Raw genomic sequence first — 22,668 nt, 5'->3', positions numbered from 1 at the left:
TCATATCGGACCATTCTGCTTGCTTTTGCCTTTGTCTTTGCCCACGCGAGAGGGTCAATGCCCTTGCCTTTACATTATCTTAAAATAAATGGATAATTAAATGGCTTAAACACATCTTAGTGCCTATTTGGTTCCCAAATTATACTAAACGCATTTGTATAAATGATAATATATGAAACTACTATGAAACAAGATCATTCGAATCATTTTTTGGTCCATGTAAGACTTGGGAAACAAGCAACTCACAAGCAACAGGGATACCGAGATGTACGAGCAAGAACCATGTTCAAGAAACTGAGAATTGTAAGGGTAGTGCTTTTCACACACATTTTCTCACTTCATATACGCCCCTCTAATTTTGTAGTCGTTAGATTGAACAATCAAAGTAAAATCAACAGTCAAGATTAACAGAGAGTGTGCACAAGGTAAAAGAAAGTGCGTTGATAACAAACTTGACTCGTAATACGTGTGGATCTTATCACCATGCTACATTACATTGTGCAGAATCTGCATATCAACCAAACCTCTAATTCTCAGATTCAGACTCTTTTTTCTCTATCGATTTAATAAAGTTACGCACAATTGTCTTGCCTTCAGAAGTTATGATACTTTCAGGATGGAACTGAACCCCCTGCAAATTTCAAATACATTTGGTTAGAAAGGAGGCATAGAAGTCAGATTCAACAATTTAAGAGCTAATCACATTAAAACTAATTTGTTTGAGGCAAAACAGCTGCAATCCATCATCGCAATTTTTTTTCTTTCTGTTTCATGAATGTAACGTGTGTCAATGCATGTCAAATGAAACGAAGAGTACCAGCTAACTGAATAGACACAACTTCATCAAATTTTACGTTACATGATTAACGATTTTATATCACGCAATATTGGTTCCAGCATGGTAATCCCTGCCTCAAATTCAATAAGCGCCAAAATTTACTTTTAAAGCTACAAATTTTCAACGCAAAACATTGTCAGTAACCTAATAAAGGAATCTAAGGATCAGAAATGACGCCCACGGCAACTGCCTCAATCTTATGACTCACTTCTTTATATGGTACACTACTTGTGCATTGAAGTGCATTTTCTGTAGCCAAGGCAACTTATAATTTGTATTATCTAAATAGCACAACATTCTACCTATGCATAATAGTTTGAAAGGAGAAAAGAAAAAGGAAACCGTTTCATACTTGAAGATGCTTATATTTCTTGTGACGAGCAGCCATTATCAGTCCATCCTCTGTCCATGCTGTAATTTCCAGTTCTTCACCTGGGAAACTGTCCTTATCGATTACAAGACTGTGATATCTGCCAGCAGTGAAAGGGCTGAAAAGACAAAAGGAAAGTTACTTGTCACTTGAGTTAATGCACAGGATGGTTGAGAGTTTGGAAGGATATTCTTCGTCAATTTAATGCTAAGCAAGGTCTTCTCATACTAGTTTATTATTTCATTACATTACAAACAACAGGAGAAACCTCATACACTAAATCAAACATTTCCTTTAGCAACCAGTCCAACCTAATATCTGGTACCGTCAACCAAACACCAGCCCCTACATGTTACTTTCAAATAATATACGGCCAAAGTAGTAGGATTTTTAGATTAAGGTTCACATATATAATCAAGAATTTCAAATACAACTTAGCATTTGCTACTAAGCTTGCACAACATTGCCATTCAAGAAATGACTGATATTGAAATGCATTTTATGCAACATTAAGCCTGCTTACATGAAAGCCACAAGGAGCTATAGTTAACAAACGATCAACAAAGGTACAAATAGAAGTTTACAACAAGGTACCGCAATCATTCATAACGTAAAAAACAAAAGAAATGTAAAATGTGAACAATGTTTGGAAATGGTTAAATAATAAATAGGATTGTTAATATTTGCTGACAGTTTGGGTAAAATTTACATTAGGAAGACAAAAACATAAATGGGCATCACAAAAGGACAGAAAAATTCATACTTTGTTAACCCCGAAAACAAGCTATCTTCCTCCTCCTCGTTATAATATACAGGAGAGCTCTTCCCATGCATGACACCAAATGGAGAACGAACAATTTTCCCTGCAACACCAGAAATCCACGTGGATTACGATAAAGCCCCACAATAAATAAGGGTAAAATGAAAATATACCATAGAAAATCAAAGTACGTAGTCAAATGCATAACAGAAATATAAAGATTGTTAAAAAGCCCTTATCATATGTAAGATGACTTACCTCCAAAAGCCTCCCCGATGCACTGCAAACCCATACATACACCGAATAAGGGTACAATGGGCCCTAGCTCCAACACAGTTTGCAACGATATTCCAGAATCTTGAGGGGTGCCTAAAAAAAAAGGAAATACTAGTGTCAAGATCTAATAATGAGTGATTGTTTCCTTTCCGAAACATCTACCTATGAAACATCACCAAAAGGTGAAGAACTGACCTGGCCCAGGAGAGATTAGCACTCCTCTGGGATTTTTCCTGTAATAATGGAAAGAAGCAACAGTTAGTAAAGTCAGATTCCTCGCAGTCACAGAGAATATATCTTTATATCATTACTGCTTCGCCACCCAATACATTGCGCTTACGCAGCAGAAAAAAAGTGATTAAATAGGTAAAGTACAACTACTTACCTTTTTAGTTCATCAACACTTAGTTCATCGTTCCGATAGACTTCAAAGAGACATCCCAACTCACCCATATACTTCGCATCAAAGAAAGGTATTAGTACAACGTCTTCTTGATTTGCAACCTCCAATAAATAAAAGGACAGATAGACTAATCATGTCGAACTGCAGTCCCACCTGACCCTGGAAGAGGGCTTCTAAAAAATCTACAGTGCTTAAAGCACATGAATTCAAAATCAAACGCATGTTCGGTGAGTATTCCTTGAATGACCATACATAATCTCGTTGCATTCTATTAAAAATTGAAAATCAAGGCGTCTCCTTTTCATATCTTCTCTCTAGTGCAGCAGTCACAAAGCTAAAAGAGTCACAATGGATGGTTTTCGCAACTGTTATATTGAATTTTTGGCTCTGGAAGCTCAAACCTCCTCTGTTCGAAAAGGGAATACTCCATGAATACAAAATAACTAGCAAAGTGGAAGAAAAAAGATGTGAAATACTAACTCTATGTACATAAAAAAATCGAAAATTTCAATTCATCATTGTTCATGAAAGGAGGAAAATTCGAAGAGAAAATTAGTTATATTGGTAACCTGGCAGAGATTGTAGGTAAAGCTATCATAATTGTCAATGACAATGATGGGATTCTTGACCCTCTTTTCGGCAACGGGGGGCTTCGAGTTCTGTTCGGAGCCGGCCATTGAAGCTTTTGCGGCGAACCCATTTCCCAATTTCACACCAAATTGCAGTCCTGCACACAAAAACCACATCTTTGTGTCAATTTCACATCACTGAGATGAGAGAGAGAGAGAGTGTGTGTGTGCGTGTGTGTGTTTTGGAGAGGTACGTGAAAGGGAATTGGAGGGCACGGCAAAGGAGGTAGGACGAGGGTTTTGCAGGGTTTTTGAAGAGAGAGCGGGTTTTGATTGTATGAGAGAGGACTGAGAGGTCACTGTGGCCGCCATTGCTAGGCAGAGAGAGATGCGAGAGATGCGTCGCTTGAAATTCTTCAGTCCAATTGCATTTTGTTGACTTTTTAACTTTGGAACAATTAAACAAGATTATAGCCGAGTAAGTAAAGTACATCCACATCTGATATGTACATAACAAACCACAGTTAGTGCTCAAATTAAACAAGATTATAAAAAAATGGAGTTTTAACAAAAAAAATCTCGGTACTGTTTACTTTAGCAAAAAATCATATTTTTACACTAAAATATCAAACCTGACACTATTTATTTTACCCTTTATTTTGTTCTTATTGTTAAAACTCAAAATTTTCAAGTCATTTTCATTAGTTTTCCTTAAAAAAAAAAAAAAAAAAAACTAATGGAACAATATCATCATAATAGTTGCAAATCTTTTACATATGAAAGACAATCCCTTGTTTAGTATGCTTAAACAAGCTTGGAATCTTAAATTGTGAGAAAGGGGACTAAACACGAATTTGGACAAAATCGATTAGCTGAAACTGAAAAAGATGATATTCACAAGGGGCTTGTAGCTTTTTTGGAGAAGAACATTTTTTCCTTGAATTTTAAGCTTGAGTTCGAATTCTCCCAACACCAATGTTGACACACCCCGTCCCGAAGGAGGGCATGCTGGCCGTCACGTGAGAGTGACGTAACCATTTGCACAGTACGGAAGCTTTAATTATACAATTTATAATTTGATATACCCGAAGGTGAGTCCTAATTTTGTCCAATCTGTCAGAACCCCGCTGAATTCCTCGTAGTCACCACACCTTTGTGATTCCTGAACCTGGAGGGGCGCAAAACCAAAATTGAGTGGGTCAGTAAAACAATTCTTTTCCAAATCCAAACATTTCTCAAAACGTTGTAACCCCTCTCCGTAAAACCTGTATACTTTCCCAGAAATGTAACATATAAATATACATATATATTTTCAAAACTTCATTTTTAATATCTCAACATTTTTCTTTATCAATCATGCCATGCCATGTCTAATTCAACAGTTAAGTATGGATGCATCAACAATAATCATATCAGGTGCAAGAAAGTAATCAACCGGAGGCCCTCTAATAGCCTGTACGGTTGAACCTAGAGCTCAAAATCTATCACTATCACTCTACCGGAGTCACCTCTGTGACCCGTCCGGCCTTCTGCACACAAGTTACGCTCTAGTGCTTTCTCATTAATCATCTGTGCACATAATCTAAGGTCACCCACCAGTCGAAATCTCACTAACACTCTTCGACTGGCCCGTCGCACCCACTCCGCGTGGACTGTGCGACCAGCATCTACTTGGATCCAAGGCGAGCGTGCGATGCGGTGAATACTATAAGCACTAAACCATGGTGCAGGATTTGAGCTCAATATACATCAACATCATCATAACAGTATTTAAATAATCACCTGATACTCACATGTGCGTCCACCGCACCATTTCATACATATGCATCATAAATCAATTCTTACATGTGCGTCCACCGCACCAATTCATACATATGCATCATAAATCAATTCTTACTTGTGCGTCCACCGCACCAATTCATACATATGCATCATATATTAATTCATGCATGGCATTTCAACTCACATTTCTATATACTTTTCATATCAATTCTATGCATGGTATTTCACTTCCCGTTTTTCCACATAACTCATATGCATTTCATTTTAAACATATTTTCATTTCAATTCAATTTCTGGGAAACGTCAAGTATATATATATACGGAAAACAAAACTGCCCACTCACCTGGAGTTCGTCCAACAACTCCCTAGCACCACACATCAAGGCGTCATGACGATCGCCGCCTAGAATAGTAATCAAATCCAGGCTCATAATTCATATCGATAGAATATATAACTTATATAAAATACGTCACTACGTTGATCGATCCGGAAGATCTGCCACTCAGATTTTAAATCCATAACTTCCAGAGGTCCACATTATACCTCTAGGACAACATCCTAAAATTTCATTACCATCCAACGGTCGGATCTCCGTCAATTTCCAAAACTAAGTGACGGTTAACATTTTATTTTATGAACTTACAATTCCAATTCCGGAAGATCCGTAACTCGGATTCCCAATCCGTAAGTTCCAATAATCCTCAAACATTACGTATTACAACGTATCAAAGTTTGGTGATGATCCAACGGTCGGATCATCAATTCACATTTTCACCTAATGTGAAAACTATAAAACGTTATTCGAACACCTAACCAACAATCCTCAATAACTTTCTCATACGGTGTTCAATTTAGGTATATGAATATACCACATTGATCTACTCGACGTCACGGACGTCGACATATTTTTAAAATAATTTTTTACTGTAGCACGCGCCGCCACGCGCCAAGGAAGGCACGGGTCCACGCGCACCTTCTTCTTCCTTGGGTCGCCGGACTGGTTTTTCCGGCGGCCGTTTTTCAAATTGCTATAACTTTGTCATTTCTCAACGAAATCAAGTGATTCAAAAACAAAAGTTGTAGCCCTTGAAGAGACAAAGAGAATGGTACCTTGAACAACACCTAGTTCGCCGTGGTTTGGCCGGAAACTGCCTCGAAAGCCTCGGAGGTCGCCGGAAACTGGGTATTTTTCAAATGAGTATAACTTCTTCAATACTCAACGAAATTGAGTGAAACAAAAAGGAAAGTTGTAGTACTTGACGAGACGAAGAGATTGATACCTACCTCGACTCCTAACTCGCCGGGGATTCGCCGTAAAAAGCCTCGAAAGCTCCGGCCAAACTTTGAACTTGTCGATCTCCGTGTTCTTACGTCCAAAAACTTCCAACGAAGCACTCCGAGCTTCCTTGGGACCTCACTAAGCTCACTGTGAGCTTTTTTTAGCCTAAAACAAAGCCAATTCGAAGTTCATGAACAGTGCAATATCACGGGGTCCTTGAAAACTAGGGTTTTTGAAATGAAACTCACCTGAATTTAGTACCCACGTGATCGTGAAGTCCTCAGGATTCCAATGGTGGTCTCAAACTTGACGTTGGTGGAAGTTTTAGGGTGTTTTTGAAGTTGGTCAGTGAGTTCGAAGGAGAGAGAGACAGAGAGAGTGAGAAATCGTGAAGGAGGAGAGAGAGTGACAAGGTACGGGAATTGGGGAAGGTTTTGAGGGATGTGGGGATACCCCGTGTCCAACTCAATCTCAATTTCAAACTTTTAACATAGTCTTGGTTTAGGTTTCTAAAACCAATTAATATTCTAATTCACCAAAATTTAAGAACCTTAAGTAAAAACAAGTGTCCAAATTACGCACTTTAGTCCCGTTTAGGGACATTTTCGTAACTTCACGTCCTCGGAATTAAAAATTCCGGGACGGGGTGACAAATGTCGTTTGAACAAAAAGATGCTGGTCTTACTTTAATTACAACGTCTTAAGTAACAAGTTTGTATCAAAAAGAAAAATTAAAGGCTAAGCAACACATAATATTTGAGAATATTTCAAAAATCATCATGCAGTTAAATTTAAAGTATTTAACAAAAAAAAGAATGAAACATTGGGGTGGAATTAAAAAAGAGCTTTCTCCATTCAGCAAAATTTGGGTAGATTTGGTGAAGATCCAAACAAAGCTAGCGTGGTTTTGCAAAATTATGGATAATCGTATGGATACATCAAATCACGAGAAAAACTAAAATGTCTATATAAGTGTTTTCAAAATTCAAAAAGATGGACTACTGTAACAAAATCACCATCAGATCTCTTTTAAAATACGATAGATAATATTGTGTGGTCTTTTTTTCAAACTCAAAAGTCATGAAAACTTACCCAACTTCCCTTTTGAAAAATTTGCGAAGACGGCTCTGAAACTAAGTTCCGACAATGACACTATTGACAGCTAGCCCTTATATGGGTAGGTAAATTTATATTCTATTTTGAAGAAGGGGAAAAAAATATTTTTCACGCCATACACACCATGTTTAATTATGTTAATCAAGAGACCAAAATAAATGAAATAATTAAAAAATCTTAGCCGTTCAGAGAGAAAACCAAAAAATTAAAAAAAAAAATAATAATCAGCCGTGCCTTTAGCTTTGAATCCGCAACAATCTTCTTAACAATCATTCTTGGTCTCTTCTCTTTTTCTCCTTCCTCGTGCTTTTGTTTATGACGTATAATTTTAACTGACACTCGACTCACGTACAAACAAACACAAGATTCAAACAAAGTTATCACATTTGATACGAGTTTAGGAGGAAAAGACATGAAAGTTGTTGAATTAAGTTGAGTTTAAATTTAGCCAGTACGACACTATGAATACAAACTCATATCCATATTGGTATCTTTTGCTATTGAGAATAATGCAAATTTGTTCACATATAAAACAATTCAAGCGAATTGAGATTGTTGTATTGTCATAAGTACATGTGCAAAGGTATATACTAGACCAGACTAGAATTTCAGGTACCAAAAATAGGAACTTTTATCAACAAATGGCTGTTACAAAAGTGACGAAACTGAAATATTTGTTGACCAAAACAAAAAGAGAAGAAATTTGTGGACTCTTTGGGTTTGTAAGCAGCTCATTAATCTTAAGCCACAAGATTAACAATTTGTTTTGTTTATAAGTATTTTTAAAATGATTGAAAGAAGTTTTATAAAAAATATTTTTCGGTTATAAAAGCATTTTAAAAGTATTATAAAAGAAACATATTTCTAAAGATTAATTTTTTACTAAAAATTGGTTTTTAAAATTATTTTAAAAATAATTCTAAACAAGTCATGATCTAAACCTACTAAGAAATTAAAGAACTAATCTAATACAATGACCAAAATACGCCTACAGTCAAGATATGCTTATTGGTTCCTTCCGCACTGACATGACAGAGCTCCCTCATCAAGGGGGGACAGAGAGAGAGAGAGAGATAGAGAGAGAGAGAGAGAGGGTTTCTCAGCCACCATTTTAGACCAAATGCGTGCTCAATAAGCCAGTCTTCACCTTCCCCCTCATTTTACACGCGCAGAGACTAACATTTTCCACCAAAACCTAGATCTTCTTCTTCTTCTTCCAAGCCCCACCACCCCAACCTGTACGCCACTCAGAGACCCACTCGTCCGTCCCCAAATAAATATGCACGCAGAGAAAACGACAGTCCTTTAATTCTGCTTTCAATTCCCACAAACCCCATTTCCCAGATCTGATTAGTTGGACCAAGCTCCGATTCGTCACCTCAATTCGCTTGAACCCAGCTGTTTCGTTGGATCGGTGCGATATTTGAACAATTTAAGTGGAACCCATCTCAGGTTTTGCATTGTTCTTGAGAAATTTTAAGGGTTTATTATTCTAAAAGTGGTAAAATTTAAGAAAGTTGTGGTCTTTAAGCTGATTCCTGCTAGAGTAGGGGTTTCATTTGGTGCGATCTGCTTGCATTTTGTAGGGTTTGGGATATAGCCGTAGGTTTGATTTATTGGATCTGGGAGTTACTGAGGCATGATCTGTAAGTGATAGTAGACTTAGTAGTGAGTTTGGTGTAGTGGGTTCTGATGACAATGCCGTCGGGGAATGTGGTTTTATCGGACAAAATGCAATTTCCTAGTGGTGGTGGCGGTGCGGCCGTTGGAGGCGGCGAGATCCACCAGCACCCCCGTCAGTGGCTCCCGGATGAGCGTGATGGGTTCATCTCGTGGTTGCGCGGAGAATTCGCAGCAGCAAATACTATTATAGACTCCCTTTGCCACCATTTACGTGCAGTTGGTGATCCAGGCGAGTACGACGTCGTTATCGGGTGTATTCAGCAGAGGAGGTGCAATTGGAACCCTGTGCTTCATATGCAACAGTACTTTTCCGTTGCGGAGGTGATATATGCACTGCAACATGTTGCCTGGAGGAGGCAGCATATGCAATATGATCCTGTAAAAGTGGGGACCAAGGAGTATAAAAGATCCGCTTCGGGGTTTAACAAGGACCAACAGAGGGCTGAGCATTTCAAGGAAGGACATAATTTTAGGACAGAGGTTCATAGTTATGATGGAAATTCTTCGGGGCTCGTTGCTTCGGAGAAAGTTGAGCGGGGAAGCGACGTAGCTGAGGAAGTTAAGCCCCGTGGCGAGGTTGGGAAGTTGGATGATAAGGGTTTAGCGCCTGCTGGAGAGAAAAAAGGTAACTTTTGGGCTTAGGATTGGTGATTTCGTGCTCATTTGAACAAATATAGTAATGCTGGTTGATGGTAATCAAGTCCGAGCTTTAAAGCTGAACGAAAAAGTCTTAAATCTTTTGAAGAACATCAAGCATGTCTTGAATATGTTAGGAATTTTTTTTAAGTTGTCACAAATGGTCGAGAAACTATCTTTTAGTAATTTCGAAATTCATAGGTTGTGACCTGAAAAGGCAAGTGTTTCACCAGGTGAGATTGCTCTCTTAAAACTAGGAAATCACTGCAGGGTAAATGCACTGTCTTAGAAGTTGTAAAAAAGTAGTAGCCCGTCTCTGAACTATTTGCATTGCATACACATGCAAAATTCATTTTAATATGCCTGTGTTTTATCTGCAGTATACTGATTCGGCTAATTTTCAGTTGTTAACCTTATTGTAACACAGTTATGATTGCTGTTACAGATGCTCTTACAAAACCTCAAGAAGATAGCAGATTAAGGAGTTCAGGGAATTCACAGCAGACCATATATTGCAATTTAGAACCTGAAGTTGCGGTAGGAGATGGATGCACCTCAATCTCTAAGGGTAACACACTTTGTTAGTTTATCTTTCTTTCATTACTTTGGGGGTTTTAGTCGCGGGCCGGGGGGGGGGGGAAGGTTTAGATGTTGGTATAGATATTTTTAGGAGGTATTACTAAGGCATGGGCAGCCTAGACCAGGTGGGACACCTCTTATATTTCCGTCTTTAGCATGTGCTTTAGATGATTTACCCTAGTGTAAATATGTTGAGAATTGTTCATCCCAATTCATGGTTTGCCATAATATTTCTCACTCTCTATTGCCTACTAAAATACGTACATCAACTCCAAATCTATCCTGACATGGCTTCAAATGTGGTTTTATTTGATTCTATTCTTCTACTTTTGTATTTAAACTTGGGATTCTGTGATCTTTTTCCAGAGAATGAATCACATTCTATCCAAATTCAGATTGCACAGCAGAACCTTCCCGTTGTCCCTAAAACTTTTGTTGGCAACGAGTTAATAGATGGAAAGACGGTAGTTTCCTCATTTGATACTGTCTTTTTAGCTTGAAGTATGTTATGAATCAGTAGATTTTCTAATGTTTCCTTTTCAGGTTAATGTGGTCGATGGACTGAAATTATTTGAAGGATTGCTTGGTGACACAGAAGTCTCCAAACTTGTTTCTTTGGCTAATGATTTAAGGGTTGCAGGGAAAAGAGGACAATTTCAAGGCGAGTTTAACAATCCTTTATATAAAAAACTTGTGGTTGATTCCAGTACTAAACATAAATCCACCATGTTGTGCCATGAATTTGGTAGTTAAACACCATTTGAACTAATCAAATCATCACCATCATCCTTACCCATGTGCTAGGCTTATTTAATCTGCCGCATGTATTCTTGCCTTTCTTTACTATTCTATTACTATCTCCGATTAAATTCAAATATTTAATGTAGTTGTGTCCCATGTTAGTTTTGATCAACATCTTTGTCATGTACCTTCCAATTAAACTAGTCTTAGGTTATAGTTGTATCTAGTGGTTTTTGTTTTATATTTTCAAACTACATAAGCTTACTCCACCTGTTATTTCTTTGGCTTCTTCAATAATTTGTTTTTGAACGTGTATTGAACCCTTTGCTTTAAGAAATGGTCTTTGAAAAAAAAATTGTCGCTGTTTTGTTCAAAGCAAAGGGTTTAATAAGCGATCAAATAAGTGATTACCTGAACTTATATTGTTTTTTAATTCTTTGTTGAGGATCTCTCGTTCCCTCGCAAACCTTTTTTGTTCCCTTTTCTTTTTATAGGAGAGGATTTGGATGGCTTAGTTTTAACATTTTGATTCTTGTTTTATTCTTACATTTTCCTTAAATCCTTTCCATCCTAACCTGCAAGATTATTGGTTGTTTTACCCCTGAAACCTTTCGAGAAAGTTTTCAAAATGCTAGTACTAGTTAGTGTTAGCTACTCTAATATCACTTGTTTGGTATTATTGTTTCTACACTATGGTCTATGTTATTTGTGTGGGTGTGTGCACATCATGCCAGGGAAATACTATTATTGAATTTCTAATCAAATTTTGGTAAGTTTGTATTTCATAATTTCATTAACTCTCAGAAGAGTACTATTTTTGGTAAACTAGAAAGCACACCTGACAACTTTAAGTTTTAAAGAAAAACACTTAAAGAGCGCAATTGGAGAAAACGCCCTCATCTATCCACTTCCCATGCTATAGTTGATTCTAGTTGTGAATTTCCTTTGGTGTTATAAAGTAAGTTGGGTTTTCCTCTAAAGTACTGAGTTTGAAGTGTATTTTGTGTAAAGTGTGATGTTATATCAAGGGCTTACATATGACAAGCCCCATGCAAATAATATATATTCTCTTTTTCTATGCGAAGCAGGTCAGACATATGTGATCTCAAAGAGGCCCATGAGGGGACATGGAAGAGAAATGATTCAATTGGGCCTACCTGTTACTGATGCTCCATCTGAAGATGAAATTTCTGCAGGAACCTCCAAAGGCATGTTGCAAATTACATTGGCCTTTTAATTTTTGCCAATATAAGGAAATGTCTATTCACGTTTTATTCAAGTTCCATTTGTTGATTTTTCTATAAATGAAATCTGTAGATCGGAGAATAGAAGCCATCCCTTCCTTGCTGCAGGATGTTATAGATCGCTTGGTTGGGATGCAAGTTACGACTGTGAAGCCAGACTCTTGTATCATTGACTTTTATAACGAGGTTGATATTGGTTTACTGTATCTTCTTCTAGGTTTCTATAATTGCACAATTTTCTAAGAGTCATAATGTTTATGAAATTTTGTGACGATTATTTGTAGGGAGATCATTCACACCCTCACATATGGCCACCTTGGTTTGGAAGGCCTGTTTGCGTTCTGTTACTGACAGAATGTGACATGACTTTTGGGAGAGTACTAGTATCAGACCATCCTGGGGATTATAGAGGCGCCCTCAAGCTTTCTCTTACACCCGGGTAGCCTTTCTGACCGCTCTCATTTGATAATATTTATCTTCTTCAGTGTGAACTTCTTTTTGGTTTGCTGCCGCTTCTCTTTTATGTACTTTATTTATTGTCATCTTTCTAAATAAAGCATTGTAGGCCGAGTAGTACTGGTTTGAAAATATCGGAATCAAGTTAAGGTTACTTGGCGGTGAAACATTGAATTCTGATGACCTAGTAATACTTGTAGCTTTTTTAGAAGTCGGCTCCATCACATCCGTTAGAGATCGATACATTATTCATACTAATAGAACACATTTTCCTTGTTGACTTTGCATGCCGTAGGAATGTGAGTTGAATATTCAGGATCATGGCATAGTTTTCTCACATCCATATGCAATTGTCTTGTCCTTTCTTTTTACCTTGCATATGAAATCGTGCCATCATTTATAACTTAAAGGCTGCTTACCTTCATTTGAGATTCCTGACATAAGGTGTTTGATCATGAACGCTGCAGATCCCTCCTTTTGCTGCAAGGGAAATCCACAGATTTTGCTAAACATGCAATACCTTCTATCCGAAAGCAACGCATACTCGTTACTTTCACAAAGTCTCAACCAAAGAAATCTACGATGAGCGATGGTCAACGCTTTCCTGGACCTACTCCAGCTCAGTCATCTCACTGGGGTCCAGCATCTGGTAGATCTCCAAGTCACATCCGGCATCCTGCTGGTCCCAAGCACTATGCAGCCGTTCCAACAACCGGTGTTTTGCCAGCCCCATCAATTCGGTCCCAACTTCCACCTCCAAATGGCATCCAGCCATTGTTTGTGCCAGCTCCGGTAGGACCAGCAATACCTTTTGCCACAGCAGTTCCCATGCCACCTGTTTCAGCTGGATGGGCAGCAGCTCCCAGGCATCCTCCGCCTCGCATCCCTCTACCTGGCACTGGAGTTTTCCTCCCTCCCCCAGGTTCGGGTAACTCATCAGCTCCTCAACAGCTGCCTTATAGTGCAACTCAAAAGAGCCCTGCTGTCGAGATTCCTCCCCAGATAGAGAAAGAGAGCGGGTCTGCAAAATCCAACCATAGCCCCATGCCTTCTCCAAGAGGAAAATCGGATGGGAAAGCTGAAAGACACGAGTGCAATGGAAGTGCGGACGGAACTGGCAGTGGAAGAGCAGTCGTTGAAGAAGAAGATCAGAACTCCGACAGTATGACAGCAAGCAATCAAGCCGGAGCAGTATAGGGGAGAGAGAGAGAGAGAGAGAGAGAGAGAGGTTAAGGAGAAACGGAGTAGAGCCTGCAAACTGCAACGAGAGTTGGAAACCAATGTAAAGAGCGGCGAGTGTGGAGCTAAAATCGTAGTAAGCAAGAGGAACAAGGCGGAAGAAGTAATCGATTCTCTTTGGGAGGATGGATTGAGAGATCATCCCTTTTCCTCTTTTTGTTTTTTTGGTTAATCTTATGTCACATGAACTCTTACAGACTTACACTAGTAGTTGCAAAGCAAACCACATTATGAATCATCCATCTTTTCCTCTTCTTCCTTCCCATCTTTGCTTCTCAAATTTTGACGCTTCCCTCCCCATCTGATTTGATCGCTCTCCATATGAAATCGGACTGTGTCAAGCCTACGACCCAAACACAAAAAAACCACTCCACCGCCGATTCCCTATTTGGCTCTAGGAGTAATGCTAGGGAAACTCAATTTTAGAAACTAAAGGACATGAAAGTTACTTAAGCGTTGATAGACTAGCTCATTTTTATTAATGACACGTCATTTAGTTTGTAATTTTAGCTTCCAAATTTAGTATCCTTATCATTACTCTGTCCCTAGTTCGAAACCAGACAGAATAATCTCTCTTTTAATACACCTAACTGGTTTTCAAGAATATTCTTACTTTTTCATTGAAGTAAATTCTAACCTAATCTAAATTATGAGAATGTGAATTTAAAGTTGTAACTAACTTGGATTAGTTCATATCAGGGAGACTCAAAACCGAAAAACTCTCAGCTTTGCGAGATTGAGAGGTACGTATATCGCATGCAGTCTTATATTTGTATCAGTTCAGATCAGATTGTTGAGAAAAAAAAAAAAAAAAAAAAACTTTGGATTGTTGTCGACCCTTCAAATTTTCTTTTTTCAAGTAGTAAATTGTAACTATGGTAAAAGCTTTAGGTGCAGTTAGAAACTCTTGTTCTTCTCAGTCAATTTGTTGCGTCGTCTCGTCTGTTTATTACACTATACAGTTTACACCCAGTAGCGGAGAACTGAGATGGGAGAGGCAGAAGAAGGCGGTCGCCACCGCCTCATCCTCCACAACTTCCTTTCCCTCCAAGAATGCAAGGAGCTGGAGTTCATCCACAAGAGCAACTGCACGGTTGGCTACAGACCCAATGTTTTCTCCACCACTCTCTCGCACCTCATCGCCACCAATTCCGCCCACCTCATCATCCCCTTCGTCCCCGTCAGAGGTACAATCACCTGCCCCTCTTTTCAATTTCCCATTTTCTTTTTCTTCATCCAATTCGGGTTTAGGGTTTAGGGTTTAGGGTTTTTGAAATTGGGTTTTTCATATTTGGCTGACACACAGAGAGATTGAAGGAGAAGGTTGAGGAGTTCTTTGGGTGCCAGTTTGAACTCTTCGTTGAATTCACCGGTTTGATCAGGTGAAAAATTTACCTGCTTTATTATCAAAATTCCCCATAAAACTATCGCAAAAGTATCATTTCACCCCCTACTCTAGGCTTAATTTCATTCCCTACATATCTCACATTTTTCCATTTCGTCAGCTTCGTCTATTGACTGTTAACTTTGGTATTGACATCGTATCAATAATATCGATGACATATTGACGATTTATTGAGTATGATGTAATCAAAAGTTAGCTCCAGAGCATGCTGGGATGATTTCTCATTTATCGTTCCGGTCTTTGTTCCTCAGCTGGAGTAGAGGAGCAAGCATTGGGTGGCATAGTGATGACAACCGGCCCTATCTCAAACAGCGTCACTTTGCGGTCTGTATGCGAATTCTTAAAGATATTCATGTTAAAACATAAATGTTGTTCTTTGTCAAGTGCAATATGATAATAATTTTCATTCAACTCATGACTAATGCCGATGAATCTTTTAAATGGTTTCTTTTGAGCGTTTTTGCAAATCGGCTGTTGCAAGTTCCATTGCTTTAACCTCTCCTTAACCACATGCTAAGTTTATATATGCTGTTGCAATCGTTTGTGATTTCTCGTATAGTTATTCTGCTGATGGTTTTCCTAATTTTGTTTGTAAAAGGCAGTCTGTTATTTAAACAATTATGTGGATGATTTCAAAGGTGGACTTTTTCACTTCCAGGATGGCGATCCAGAAACTATTGTTCCATCATGTGGGGTAAGTGACTGGAGCTCTTGAGATTTTCCAGTTTCTTTATACAGTATGTGCATGGGAATTTAGGGGTGAGATTTACAAACGTCTCAAATGCATATCCATAATGGGGGAAAAAAGAAAACAATTCGATAAAGGTTTATTAGTTGCCGTGATGTCCAGTCAATTTCAACGTTTGATCACAATTCGTTAGTTTATTGTATTTGTCAGGATGTTGTGATATACACAGCTGACAGCCGCAACACTCACTCCGTTGATGAGGTGGATTCAATTCTCTCTCTCTCTCATGCTAAAACATCATTTGAGAGATTCTTTTCTGATGCTAAAACATCATTTGACAGATTACTGATGGTGAAAGACTCACACTGGCATTATGGTTCAGTCGTGATGCTACCTATGATGAGGATGCTAAACTTATATCCCTTCTCTCACAGAGTCTGTTGCATGATAATGTTCCTAAATTGTGTCTACCTATGCCAGCATCTAGTAATATGTACTGGTTTTCACCCGATCAAGCTTCTTCTGATCACCAGTTGGGTTTTGATATATGCTGGGCAAGACTGCATGTTCTTGGATATGATCTACTTTTCCGTCAAGACAAGAGCCACTGTTCAAATATTGCCGAGTTACTGATGGAGCCACTGCGATTAGCAAGGGGAGATGAGTTGTTTGACCACGAGTTCATCAACATCTTGCATGCACTGCAGGTATTCAAACCTACACGGTCTGTCATATTCTGTTGGTATATAGTGTGATGAAATGTAAATTTAAAGAATTCATTCAGTAAACACATTTAACCTGCTTTCATTATATGCAACAGGTTGTGCAATTCCACTGTTGGAAAGCTCCTGGTCTCGAATCTGTCAAATTAGAAACGAGCAAGGTGGTACGCTTGTCGCAATCACAGAGGGAAATAATTCTTCATCTTAAATCTTCATTTGTGAAAGATCTTCATCTGCTAGAGTCCGTTTTCAGCAACGTAGCATGTGCTGAGAGTTCGCAAAATTCCTTTAACTGGGCTGATTTTTCAGTTGCAGTCACTCTGTGGGAAGATTATTCCCGCAAGTTACATAAAGAACTGGTAATGAGCTTTCCACACTGGAGAACGCATCATTCTATATTTTATGTATCATTCGATGAAAAGTAGTTCTTTCGTTGTATTTGTTAACTGATTGCAGACCTAGGCGTCGTGGCCAAGGCCATGTGCCTCCATCTGCACCCACATTCAAATTCCCCCCCCCCCCGGTAGTTTAAACTAGAAAGAATTTATACTGCAATTATCGAAATTTTTGTATAACAGACATGTTTACGACGCCTTATACACAGTAAATTTTATTTTCCAATAACTTAACTAGCAGAGTTACTATTTTAAGAATAGGTGAATGTTCTGTGAGTGGCTGAGTGAGTCGATCTTTTTGGAGAGGCTCCATTTGTGCATACATCATCTTTTAAAATTGACAATATCATACCTCGTCTTTAGAATTTGGTCTAATGTTATACAATCCGTTAGTCTGGCCATTAATTTGTCAGTTAAATGCTGACGTGACTTAATTCATACCTCACTTTCTATTAAAAAAATATTAAAAAAACTAAAAAAAAAATCATTTAATATTTTTAAAATATTAAAATAATAAAGAAAAGTAAAAAAACAAAAACAAAAAACAAAACAAAACAAAATTTGAAAACCCATCAACCCAGTTCCCCCCCAACAAAACAAACCCAACCCCCTGCAACCCAGAAAATAAGGAGGAGTAAGAAGAAGAAGGGGAGGGAGGGAGGAACAGGTTTTGTTTCTTTTCTTTTTTTTTTTAACTTTTCTTTATTATTTTAATATTTAAAAAATAATTTTGAGGGAGGGGAAGGGATGAACAGGTTTTGTTTATTTTTTTTTTAACTTTTCTTTATTATTTTAATATTTAAAAATATTAAATTATTTTTTCTTCTTTTCTTCTTTTCTCTGGGTTGCAGCAGGTAGATGGGGGGGGGGGGGGGGGAGGGAGGGAGGGAGGAACAGGTTTTGTTTCTTTTTTTTTTTTTTAACCTTTCTTTATTATTTTAATATTTAAAAAATTATTTTGAGGGAGGGGAAGGGACGAACAGGTTTTGTTTATTTTTTTTAACTTTTCTTTATTATTTTAATATTTAAAAATATTAAATTATTTTTTTTTTAGTTTTTTTTAATTTTTTTTAATTTTTTAATAGAAAGTGTTGTCTGAATCAAGCTATGTCAGCATTTAACTGACAAATTAACGGCCAGGCTAACGGAAGGTATAACATTGGACCAAATTCTAAAGACGAGGTATGACATTGTTAATTTTAAAAGATGAGGTATGAAAGTGTCGTGACACCAATAATTGAGGTAGTTTTGTGTAATTTACCCAAAATTAGAAACAAACAAGCGATACTAGGAGAGAAGAAAATTAGACATAGAACCTCGAGTGCAAAAATGATGGCATTGTTTAGGAAGTACTAGGTTACCTTAAGGATTAGGAGAAGTTGGATTCCACATCATTTGTCACTTCAAATAGTATACCGTTGTTTTACAAAAATACGATATCTGTAACAATTTTGTTTATTTTTTAATCTTTTTTTCAGCACAAAAGGAGGACAAGTGGTTCTATCTCTCCATAAAGGAACAGCTTAATTACTTGTACGCTTTGGTACACTACCATTAACATCAATCGTCCTTTTACGTTAAAATATTCCTTTCAATTGCTCATATATTCATTTATTTTCCAATTGTTGTAGTTCATACTTAGTAACAAAAGGAGAGTGAACTTTCCCCATCAAACTTCCCATATAATTCCGCTTCCTACACCCTTCCTTGTCTTTGGGTGCCTTGATATTCACCGTAAACATTTCTTCGCTTGAACTTCGCCTTTAATTATTTAAGGCTATGTCATCCCTAAGGTGTTGCCCTTGGATTGGACCTATTCTGATTCTGAATTATCCGTCGCTACGCTGTTCCCAAGGACTAGCAAAATCGAAATAGCGAAATTCTTGGGTCATCTCAATTACATTAGTTAGGTTTTCATGGACTTGCCGGAATTTTCTTCGCCGTTCAAAATGGTAGGCTACTTTAAGGGAAAGGAACAACCGATCAGTTTTACAATCAATAATATGTAATTACGTTTAAGTAGATCAGCTGGAATAATGAAGCAAATTAAGTTCCATTAACCACATAATTATCCAGACATAGGCACTTATAATTTTACCTCTTTTTACCTGCATTACATTTAATATAGCAGACTAAGGGGTGGTTTGGGAGTGAGATGCTTAAAAAAAAAACACCAATGAAAAAAAGCTGTGAAGGTTTTAGGTGTTTGGTAAACTGAACAAAAAAAGGCTTATTTTGGAAGCTTCTGTGAGAATAAGCTGAAATCAAAGGAAAAAGCTGAAGCTGCTATTTGCAGCTTTGGAAAACTGGCTTTTTTTCAAAGCAGATGGAGCTACAGTGCTCCTTTAATGAAAAGACTTATTATCAGACTACTTTTTTTCCAAAAGCACTTTTACAAAAAAGTTTACCAAACACTCTGCTGATTTATTTCACAGCAGCTTTTTTTCAAAGCACAGCAATACCAAACCAGCCCTAAGAACCATACACATATTGTGTATACTTCTACATGTCCACCTCTTTACATGAAAGAGTATTGCTGCTTTGATGTCCCCCATTTGTGCAAGACATTGCCAAAAACATCGTAGAATGCAATATTCAATTCGGTTTGAGTGATCTGCACTGACATGAAACCCTGCCCATCGTAATACAACTTCATTTCGCTTGGACTGTAAGGGCTAACTTCACCCCTCCATGCCTTTGAACCACCACCACTTGTTAGAAATTGAAGATGGCTGCACAGCAATGCTTCAAGTTAGTTTCCATGCATAAAAGTTAAAGTTTTATACTTACATATACAACAATAATTTTATTTAGACACATAAAACTGATACATTTGCTGATACTTTTGAAAGTTGAAAGTATTAAAATTAAAGAGTTACAAAATACTAGTACCTGTCGGGACTGCTTATGTGTTCTAAGCAATGGTCGTGGCCATTGATGTAAAGATCGACATTGTTTTCCTGAAAATTTATAGACATTGTTGAGAAATAAAAGAGAAGCAAAAAGAAAAACAAGAGGGAAAAGGCGAGCGTTTTGTTTTTCGTTTCTAGTTTTTAGCATGATCAGTCGTACCAGAAGAATCGGGAGAAGCTGTGTTACAAGCTCCTTGGTTTCACCATGATATCCAGCGGTTCTAATCGTGTGGTGACCAACCACAATCCTCCACTTTGCAGTAGAATCTTTTAAGGCTGAATCCACATCCTTTCACGGCCCAAAAATTAAAATTATTAAATTACAGAGAACATCTCTAATTTGTAGGGAAAATTGCATGCATAGAGCTCATTTTTGGGGTTTTTAAAAATGTTTGAAAATATTTTAAATTAAATTTATTTAGTCTTAAGTCTTAATTAAGGGAAAATGATCCTTGCCATATTTTTTTTTTGGGGATCCTAGGGATCCTGCGATCGTGACCATTCATTGTATATCAGGCAGTCAGTTTTCGTAAGGTACTATTTATATTTAATTTTAAAATTTAAAATTTAAAATAATTTCGGACCGCACGATGTACAATGAAAGGTTACGATCACAGAATCCCTAAGATCTAAATCCTTTTCCTTAAATAAGCTATGTTTGACGACAAAGTACCTTGAGAAGATTTGATAGGTAATCATTTCGGGGTAATATGCCACTCCAGTCATAGACAGACTCCTCTGGATGAGTGAAGTATTTATCAACAAAGGGAGTTGTATCCACAAAGAAAAATTCCACAATTTCTGTCAAAACAGACAAATAATTAACATTAAGATCAATAAATCTTATGTTTATATCATAATTAAACATTGATAATAGTTAAGTATGGTCTTAGCCTTACCGGCATCAACTATGAAGGATCTCAAGCAAAGCCATTTGCTATCCAATTCCCCAAGGACAGGACTCAACTGTGCCTCAGCATCACCTCTATAATCATGATTACCCAGAACTGCAATACAATAATTAAACAAAGTCAAAACATGAAATCCTTATCCTTATTAGGGTTTGGGAAAGCATACCACTGTACCACTGCTTTTGCAAGCTTGGTGCTGTGTAGATTTTGCTAAAGGAGTCTTCAAATTGTGGATCATCGATGCCCGTCAATCCATTTTCGTAAAAATTATCGCCGGTGGATATTACAAAGTCAATATCCAACTTCTCTCCAACTATTCCCATCTAGAAATTAAATGCACGAAAGTAGGTTCGTAAAGTTAAATCAATTTTCCGGTGAGCTGTCCATGCTAGTAAACGTGGAATGGGGTTTCATACTACAATAATACAATTACGTTTATATATATATATATTATATGTATGTACTTAAATGAAAAAAAAAATATTAGGAAGATCAAAATTTTAAATTAAATTTGTAAATTACTTAATAATTTAATCATTCAACATCCACATTATCTAATTTATAAAATTTAATTTATAAATTTAGATTCCTTAATATTACTATGAAAACACCAAACATTTCGGTGTGTCCAATCAAATCCAATATCTTTCATCTTTTTGTGTCAGAGTTTGATTGGTTTTAAAGTGGACAAATCATGATGGTTTTTTTGTTGGTCAATGACAAATCATGGTCTTTGGTCTCCGTAAGCCACGATATAAAGAACTTGTCCTATAATGTATCAAGAAAGATGGCCACTCCTACATTATACATGCACTGCCGATCCATATATGATCACGAAATGGAACCAATTGTTATCCGTGAAGATGCCTACAAACAATTAAACACTAAGACAAAGATTCTAAAGAACGAATGAGACAACATATAATTCGTGAAGATGTCCAAACAGTTAAATACTAAGACAAATAAGTTTAAGAACATTATTATTAGTATGACATATATCACTAGAATTAGAACCCGTCTAACTTATCAAACTCACCATCATTTATTTCGTTCATGACAATGGGTGAAGAGCCTTTCAACATTACATGACAGTTTGGAAAAGCTTAAATTTTCCGATATCGGAATAATAGTACAATAGTCAATGGGTAGCTGTGATTCTGACATATATTGAGATTGAGAAATTTTGTTCGAACAAGTAACTAATTAAGCTAGCTCCCACACTCATTGAACTTCTGACAGCTGTATATACTTTCCTCACACTTAATTAATTATTGTTTACTTTACGCAGAAATCAAGTATTAGAAATTTAGAACGAAGTACTATATACCTGATCAGCAACTTGAGATTGGTTGTAGTCTCCTCTTCTTCCCCAGTCTCCCAGAACCAAAAACCTGAGAGATCCATGGGCTTTCACTGCGTGCGGGAATCGTTGTAGCTCCGCTGTAGAAGATGTAAAAGATGACAAGGTGCATAGAGCTACTAAAGCAGGAAACAGAATACTTGACCTAATCATGGTCTTGTTTTCCATATCTAGCAGCTAGATGGAAACAAAAGGAAGAGTAGAGGAAAGGTGAGCAAAGCAAGGAAAGCTATCTATATTTATGGTTGACGAGTTGGGTTAATGTTGCAGACTAAATTACTAATTAATTAACATGAATAACAA

The 22,668-nt window shown here is 37.4% G+C and overlaps 5 protein-coding genes across 5 annotated transcripts in view; 2 read left to right on the top strand and 3 right to left on the bottom strand.

The window, feature by feature from the left end:
• Positions 1-343: 343 nt before the first annotated feature.
• Positions 344-3,667, bottom strand: LOC126607618 (anthranilate synthase beta subunit 2, chloroplastic-like). Its single transcript, XM_050275289.1, has 8 exons — positions 3,471-3,667; positions 3,217-3,374; positions 2,630-2,700; positions 2,440-2,477; positions 2,227-2,337; positions 1,972-2,071; positions 1,191-1,326; positions 344-631 (listed from the first exon to the last, which is right to left on the bottom strand). The coding sequence occupies exons 1-8, from the start codon at positions 3,586-3,588 to the stop codon at positions 527-529; spliced, it is 837 nt and encodes a 278-aa protein (XP_050131246.1). The 5' UTR covers positions 3,589-3,667; the 3' UTR covers positions 344-526.
• Positions 3,668-4,188: 521 nt separating this feature from the next.
• LOC126607741 (uncharacterized) overlaps positions 4,189-22,668 on the bottom strand; it is a 59,418-nt gene continuing 40,938 nt past the window's right edge. The window contains exons 3-5 of the mRNA XM_050275470.1: positions 6,110-6,178; positions 5,343-5,401; positions 4,189-4,384 (exon numbers count right to left, since the gene is read on the bottom strand). Coding sequence (XP_050131427.1) covers positions 4,286-4,384; positions 5,343-5,401; positions 6,110-6,178 — 227 coding nt within the window. The 3' untranslated portion in view covers positions 4,189-4,285. The remainder of the gene's footprint in view (positions 4,385-5,342; positions 5,402-6,109; positions 6,179-22,668) is intronic.
• LOC126607610 (RNA demethylase ALKBH10B-like) lies at positions 8,437-14,210 on the top strand. The gene is made up of 8 exons (XM_050275282.1): positions 8,437-9,702; positions 10,159-10,281; positions 10,659-10,756; positions 10,836-10,953; positions 12,122-12,241; positions 12,351-12,463; positions 12,562-12,716; positions 13,201-14,210. The coding sequence occupies exons 1-8, from the start codon at positions 9,087-9,089 to the stop codon at positions 13,928-13,930; spliced, it is 2,073 nt and encodes a 690-aa protein (XP_050131239.1). The 5' UTR covers positions 8,437-9,086; the 3' UTR covers positions 13,931-14,210.
• On the top strand, positions 14,939-17,411 carry LOC126607612 (uncharacterized). Its single transcript, XM_050275284.1, has 7 exons — positions 14,939-15,159; positions 15,279-15,354; positions 15,629-15,701; positions 15,976-16,071; positions 16,276-16,326; positions 16,407-16,772; positions 16,886-17,411. Exons 1-7 carry the CDS (start codon positions 14,961-14,963, stop codon positions 17,210-17,212), a joined length of 1,188 nt encoding a protein of 395 aa, XP_050131241.1. The 5' UTR covers positions 14,939-14,960; the 3' UTR covers positions 17,213-17,411.
• LOC126607621 (purple acid phosphatase 3-like) lies at positions 19,217-22,536 on the bottom strand. The gene is made up of 7 exons (XM_050275293.1): positions 22,333-22,536; positions 21,172-21,328; positions 20,994-21,101; positions 20,768-20,895; positions 20,255-20,383; positions 20,075-20,142; positions 19,217-19,914 (listed from the first exon to the last, which is right to left on the bottom strand). Exons 1-7 carry the CDS (start codon positions 22,531-22,533, stop codon positions 19,701-19,703), a joined length of 1,005 nt encoding a protein of 334 aa, XP_050131250.1. The 5' UTR covers positions 22,534-22,536; the 3' UTR covers positions 19,217-19,700.

This window comes from Malus sylvestris, chromosome 16 (genome assembly GCF_916048215.2).
Source record: "Malus sylvestris chromosome 16, drMalSylv7.2, whole genome shotgun sequence".
Taxonomy (NCBI): domain Eukaryota; kingdom Viridiplantae; phylum Streptophyta; class Magnoliopsida; order Rosales; family Rosaceae; genus Malus; species Malus sylvestris.
The sequence above is the reverse complement of the archived record's forward strand: the minus strand, read 5'-3'. Positions and strand labels throughout refer to the sequence as shown.